Here is a 7,139-nt window from a genome sequence, read left to right as displayed (position 1 = left end):
CGTGGAGGGCTCTTCCCTGTGCTTGCCGCTAACAGACAATGTTCTGGGAGAATTCTGCTCTTCTGCCTTTTTGACTTTCAGATGTCGAGAGGCCCTGTCAGAATTTGGCGATGTGCCTAGGAGCAGCCCTTTTTCCTCTTGGGGATATGTGAATATGAGTGTGTGCAACTTACAAACCTTTTTGTTTCAGGAAAGTATCTCAGACAAAAGAGAATTGACTTCCAGCTGCCTTACGACATCCTCTGGCAGTGGAAACACAATCAGGTACGAGATAAAAAGTTACTGGTTGCCAAGATTATGATCAGAAGTCTTAGAAAGAAAATAGCAGGGTTCTTAGATGAAAGCTGTGTTTATATATCCTGTATATTGATGAATATTCTTGTTGCTGCCACTGTATGAGGAAAAAAAGGATTTGCATATGTATTTAATGTGAATAATTTCCATTATTCCATCTCTTGCAAAATAGCAATCCTATGGGTTTCTGCTGAAAAAAAGTCATTAATTTTGCTGCAGACTTTTATTTTGGTAGTGTGCCTGCTTTCTGCAATGATCTTGTTTTAGACACGCCTCAGGAGAATTCAGATGTACTGCCAACAGCACTGAGAAATTTCAGGCCTTATTTTTCTTGGATCAATCCCAGCAGAGTGGAATTTATTTTTCACTTGCAAGCTGACATTTTCATACTGAGGAAAGAAGAGAAACTGTTTAACAGTCGCATTCTTTTTAAAGAGCTTTAAATATGTGCAAACCTAAAAATAGGAATATTTTTTTCCCTGAGAAGTTTCCACCAAGTGATTTAACACAGGATTTAAGGCTGGAGGGTAAATCTGTCCCCAGCTCTACTGCAAGAAAGCGCTCCCAGACGTGTAACTTAAGCATGTAAATGAGCAAGACAAATTCCCGGGTGGTTGTGGCTCCAACTACTCTTTGTAATACCACCAAATTCTAATCTTAAAGTAATGATTGTTGTTGACATTTCAGCTGAGGACAGTTTCTTGCCATGTATTGAAGATTACTTACATCTGCCTATCTTATCTATTCAATATTACATAAATAATAAATATGTGTGATCTATTTCCTCGACATTTTCTGTATCTACCTAGAATATTGAAAACCCTTACAGAGCAGTTTTGTTTGCACAATGGTTTTATAGTTTGTACGGTGCCTATCTGCCATATATGTTACTGAGGGAAGGCTATTAATGCAGTAAATGTGTGTGAAATATGTAATAATTTGAAATTATTCCTTAAAGCTTGTTTGTAAGGACGGAATATATATGAAGTTATGAAATGTGATCTAAGCTTCCCTTTTCCCTCCAGTCATCTCCATCTGCAGAGGAAGTTTCTCTAATTAGAAGATGAATCTGCATTTCTTTTGGCTCCTACCTGTAGTCACAGTTTTGCTAAGCACCTTAATTTTTCTTTTTCACTTTTTTAAGTGTCAGCACATGGTAATTCCACCAAAGAGGGTTTGTCCAAAGTAGATTTAAATAATTATTCTTCTTTTCAGTATTGAAAAAACCAGCATTGTTCAGAATAGTCTGTCCTCATGATATCTGTTATCCATATTGCTCTGTTCAGATAGTATGGGAAGAATAAACAATATGTTAGAAGAACTGCTCAGCTAACTCATTAAGCCTAAGTTCTACTTTGTCAGGTACTTTTCTTGACCTATTTGCTAATGTAGTCTGAGCCTAAAGAAGAGAACACAGACATATTTTCTAGTAATGATTACAGAACTGTTACGTATGTACAGAACATAATTTCCCTGATTCTTTTGAACAGCAGATGCACTTATGCAATATATTTAAATTTTCTTTCTCTTCCTTTTAGTTGTATAAAAAGCCAGATGTCCCACTTTATAAAAAAATCCGTTCTAGTAAGTAAAATCTTATTACTAAAATGTGTTAACTGTGGAATTTTCACGACACCCCTCCTTTCTGTCATGCTCTTGGTCCTACCAAAGACACTTCCACTTTCTTTTTCTGCTCTGTGTAGTTGGTATGAAAATATTGTACATAAATAGTTCTATTCTTTCACCTGGAAAGAATTCTTTTCCCTGTTTGGGTTTGGGTTTTTTGGTTGTTTCTTTTTTTTTTCTCTCCAGATGTCTATGTGGATGTCAAGCCTCTTTCTGGCTATGAGGCTACTACCTGCAATTGTAAGAAACCGGATGATGACAACGGAAAGGGCTGCGTGGAGGACTGTCTTAACAGGTTAGAAATAGGTTGACTGACTATAAGAGAATTTCAATAAATGTAATATTTCACATCAACTAATAATATTTTAAGAAAAGAGTTGTGCTGGATGCAACCCCAGTACTAAAAGTATTGTTACAGAGCATACAGCACATATGCTCCCCCACCTCTTTCTTCCGAGGAAGATCCCATTAAAACCTCCATTTTACTCTTTGAATAGCAGTGAGAGCCAGTCTGAATCTTTGTGTGAACTATACCTTGAAAACAAGAAGCATTTTAGTTCTTCAATAATTTTTGTTTAACAGGAAATTTTTTTCCCTTGTATGATAGATCTAAAAGTATGCTATTCATCTTCCTTTAACTTCTTTGTTTTTTATTTTAGGATGATCTTTGCCGAGTGTTCACCAAACACCTGCCCTTGCGGTGAACAGTGTTGTAATCAGCGGATACAGAGGCATGAATGGGTGCAGTGCCTGGAAAGGTTCCGGGCTGAGGAGAAAGGATGGGGTATTCGTACCAAAGAACCCCTGAAAGCAGGACAGTTTATCATTGAATATCTGGGAGAAGTTGTTAGTGAGCAGGAATTCAGGTAGAAATATTTATTTGCTGCTTTAGCATGGAAGGCTCAATACATTACTTTAGCATCTATTATGATTGCTAGGAAATCCTTAGACAGAAACGAAGGAGAGAGTAAGGGGAAAAAAGGAATGCTTTTCTGGTCACAGGCCACCAGAAGGAAGGCTTAGAATTCAGCTTTTTTGATCAACCAAATTTTTCTCAGTCAAATAGGAATGATTAGTGTTTGGAATGCATCATCTGCCACATCTGCTCTGTAAATGCCAAATGCCACAGGTGAATGTGAATTTGATATAATTATGAGTACTGTGCAGGATTTGAACTGTGCAAGATAGAATTGAGGGGCAGAATGGGGCAGGAAGGGAAATGAGCTTTTGCAGATAGGTATGAAGAAAAAAGAACAAGTGGGAGCATTAATAACCAGTGAAAGAAAGAAATTGTAGTCTTGGTAACTACATAGCATCATAGGATAATTGAGATTGGAGGGATGTACTTGCTACCCTTAGAGCTCCATCAGAAGACAAATGCAATCTTCTCATACAGAGATAACTGCTAACACAACTGACTCTTGCTACTGTTGCTCTCTTGCTAAAAAGAGGTAGCTGTAATCCATGGATCTAATTCCAGAAATTGTGTCCAGTCCCAGATAATGAAAGGGAGAGGCTGATTGTTGTACACATGCATACATATACACACCAAAGAATGTACACTTGCATTTTCTCTTCCATACACAGGTTATCAACATGAAATGTTTACAAATAATCTGCAGAACCCAAAAGGGAGCATTCCAGAAGAGCAAATTTCTAAATTCTAATCCAAGCTCTGTCAATGGCCTTGACTTATAAAAATAGGTATAATAATGGTTTTCCTCCATCTCTAGGTGTATGGTTCTATAAAATATAAAAGATTATAATTGCTTTTTCTTCAAAACCCTCTCTCAGAATTCTTGAATGCACTATTACTATGTTACTCCCTGCTTGCTTTGCAGCAACAAGCAGAATCACAAATAACTTTCCTGTGTTGCTTCCTAGGAACCGGATGATTGAACAGTACCATAATCACAGTGATCATTACTGCCTGAATTTAGACAGTGGAATGGTGATAGATAGTTATCGTATGGGCAATGAGGCTCGTTTTATCAACCACAGCTGTAATCCTAACTGTGAGATGCAGAAATGGTAAGAAAAATATATTCTGTTTACTGGAAGACTGGTATACCAGTGACTAAGATATAGATAACCAGATCATCTAAGGGAATCTGATCTAAAAATAGGGAGGGGAATCAAGCTGAACAGTGTAAATAATATTTACTATCATGTCTGCATTGCATAAGAGAAGTAATGTAATGTTTTCAAGTGTTGGACATTTTGGAGACAGGATCTAAGTTTTCTGGCAAGGCAAATCCAACAGTGTTGTTTGTCATACTGTTAACCTGCTGCAAATTTTGAAGCCTAGGTAATGCCGTAAAATAATCTATGTGTATATATTCTTTCCTTCTGGCAATTCAAATATTTTTTTTAAAGCAGGCAAACAGGGAAGTAGTCTGATTTTAGCACACCCTGTGTCATACCAGTACTATGTTATCAGAAGAAATCCAGTGCCAGACTAGTAGGAAGTACTTCTGAGAAATTTATAATTAATAAGTTACAGTGCAATAGCAGATGGTCATAATAGGAATCAGCTGTGGTGGCAGTACAGCAGAGTAGCTTCTGATTGTCAGATAATTCTAGTGGATTTAAGCAATAGTAATCAGGTTTTAAATTTTAAAATCCAACACAAAAAATAAGTAACAGAATTGGAGAGACAAATAATTTTAGTGCATTTTGTGAAATGAGGTATGATGTTCAACGTAAGCTTTTGATTTAGGGTGAGGGCATGAATCTTGGTGGTTGATAAGTAGATCTGCCGTGATAGCCAATATAGTTTGTAGCTTCTCTGTTTGAAGCACAACTTCCTACTCTTTGTAAATATGGTATTCACTTTTTTGGCTTTCAAAGTTTATTGTAAGAGATAAACGAGAGAACAGTACACATGAAGAGCAAGCATAATCCAGGGCACAGCAGAAGTGTTGCTTCCTGTCTCTAACACTTCCACTCTGTGGACAAAGACAATTTTCTTTTTAATTATTGGGAATATTTTATTGTATTTTCCCTGCAGGTCTGTTAATGGTGTTTACCGGATTGGATTGTATGCACTTAAAGACATGCCTGCTGGTACTGAATTGACTTACGACTACAATTTTCATTCATTTAATGTTGAAAAACAGGTAAGGATCACAGTGCAAGACCTTGAAAAAACCTCACCAAGGACAAACAGTTCTGTAAAGTTGAAGGTCGATTAACAAAACCTGTTGTGTTGTATTTGACGGAACAGGTTCTTTATAATATTGAGAGATAATCTAAATGTTTTGGGTTTTATTTAAAATAAATTTTTTTTCTCCCTCCCCCCAAAGCAACTCTGCAAATGTGGTTTTGACAAATGCAGAGGAATAATTGGGGGTAAAAGTCAGCGAATGAATGGACTTTCAAGCAAAAGCAATCAGCCTGTGAGCACCCACAGAAGGCCTGGACGGTCGAAAGAGAAAAGGAAATCAAAGCACAAACTAAAGAAGAGAGTAAGTAGTAAAGACAGCTTTTTTTCATGGATAAAGGTTAATAGGAAATCAGTTTGTGCCATCAGACCAAAAAACTATGTATTTGTATATTTTAAACTTCAGAGAAGTACTACAGAGAAATATTACAGGTTCTGTCTCAGGAACTACTTTTACTGCTTTGCTAAGTTCTTGGCACAGTTTTTCCTGTCTATCAGAATGATCTGTTTTCCAGAGGGGCCACATTCCAGAGGAACCCAGTGAAAGTGTGAACGCGCCGACAAGGCTGACACCACAGCTTCAGATGAAGCCCATGTCTAACAGAGAAAGGTAAGGAATGATTTTGGTGGGTTTTTCCTCAGAAATGGAGTGTTGTGCAAATGTTGAAATTATTTTTTTCTATAAGATTAGGGCATCATGAAATGTCTGAGTAAGCAGTTCTTAGTTCTTTAACCAGCTAGGGTGGAATTCCTCTCCACTGACATCAGAAGTGTACCTCTGAATATCTGTCTTTTTCCCCACATTAAGGGATTAATTTTACAGTAAGAAGGTGATTCTTGAATGCTTTTCTAATTTCTGTAGGAATTTTGTGCTAAAACACCATGTATTTTTGGTACGAAACTGGGAAAAGATTCGACAAAAACAAGAGGAAGTGAAGCATGTCAGTGACAATATCCATACCACATCGCTATACAGTAACCGCTGGAATGGAATCTGTCGGGATGATGGCAACATTAAATCTGGTGAGGCTGACACAGGTTCCTCAGGTTGCTACTTTGAGAACCTGTATGACATGCCCATGAAGAGTTTAAGTAAGCTCTGTGTATAAAACAGATGTAGAGTTACTGCAAGATCGATATAGCTTTTGCAATGCATACAGGGAATGCTATACAGATAACAATACCTATATATGTGTTTGTGTATGTATGCCCTTATCTTTACACAGCGGGGTAAGACAGAAGCTCTTGTTTCAGTGTATTTTTTGCATTGTGGGATTCTGCAATTTCCTCTGAAACACTTAATGCTATTTTCTTAATAATGAGAAGTTTGTTCGGTATAAACCATTTGTCTGGTTGCTGGATCCGTTTGTGTTCCTCCAGCAGCCCTGATGTCTCTCAAGTCCTGGTAGAAGTTGTCATGTCTCGCGTTTCATCAAGAGTGGTTTATCAGAGGAAGAGGAGGATGATATTTAACATTTTCTGATTGGACCCTTACAGAGAAGGACTCTTTTCTGCTTTCTGTATCCCTAGACTAGAAACAGTTGTGCTGACTTTGAAAATTGTCATTTATCCTCATAATTCGATGGATTTCAGACCTTTAGAGAACAAAGCTTTTTGGCATGCAGTCAGTTATGAGAAGGGGACAAAATATGACTATCAGAAAAAATGTATTAATCCTGCTCCAAAAATAGCACTCTATTCATAGGACCATAATCTTCACAGCCATGCAGGATTTGCTCCCCACTGTCAGGTACATGAGAAGTTGGAAAGTGAGTATTTTGGGTGAATTCAATGACATGCTCTATTTGCTCCAGCAACATAAAATACTTTGATAACCAGCTTAACCATTTAGATGAGCTATAAGCAGCGAGATCCAACTTGGGAATATGAAACTGAAGCCTTTTATAGTAGCTTAGAAAGCATGTTAATTTTAATAATTGGTGGTGGAGTTGCTGGATTGGAAAAGATGCTGTAATTTGATCTTTAATTTTTTGTTTAGAGATAATTCTTTTTTGCCTTCTTTCAGACGTCTTCATGACCCAGTTTTCAGCCCTTC

At 37.3% G+C, this 7,139-nt stretch overlaps 1 protein-coding gene across 2 annotated transcripts in view; it reads left to right on the top strand.

The window, feature by feature from the left end:
• ASH1L (ash1 (absent, small, or homeotic)-like (Drosophila)) overlaps positions 1 to 7,139 on the top strand; it is a 56,710-nt gene that overhangs the window by 35,529 nt on the left and 14,042 nt on the right. For both annotated transcript variants that reach the window (XM_009319776.1, XM_009319775.1), the window contains exons 7-16: positions 191 to 264; positions 1,833 to 1,878; positions 2,107 to 2,215; positions 2,580 to 2,786; positions 3,805 to 3,951; positions 4,931 to 5,039; positions 5,226 to 5,387; positions 5,599 to 5,693; positions 5,946 to 6,106; positions 7,110 to 7,139. The exon at positions 7,110 to 7,139 is cut by the window's right edge and continues 132 nt beyond it. In XM_009319776.1, the coding sequence (XP_009318051.1) occupies positions 191 to 264; positions 1,833 to 1,878; positions 2,107 to 2,215; positions 2,580 to 2,786; positions 3,805 to 3,951; positions 4,931 to 5,039; positions 5,226 to 5,387; positions 5,599 to 5,693; positions 5,946 to 6,106; positions 7,110 to 7,139 (1,140 nt within the window). The remainder of the gene's footprint in view (positions 1 to 190; positions 265 to 1,832; positions 1,879 to 2,106; positions 2,216 to 2,579; positions 2,787 to 3,804; positions 3,952 to 4,930; positions 5,040 to 5,225; positions 5,388 to 5,598; positions 5,694 to 5,945; positions 6,107 to 7,109) is intronic.

This window comes from Pygoscelis adeliae, unplaced genomic scaffold, assembly GCF_000699105.1.
Source record: "Pygoscelis adeliae isolate BGI_AS28 unplaced genomic scaffold, ASM69910v1 Scaffold181, whole genome shotgun sequence".
Lineage (NCBI taxonomy): Eukaryota > Metazoa > Chordata > Aves > Sphenisciformes > Spheniscidae > Pygoscelis > Pygoscelis adeliae.
The sequence above is the reverse complement of the archived record's forward strand: the minus strand, read 5'-3'. Positions and strand labels throughout refer to the sequence as shown.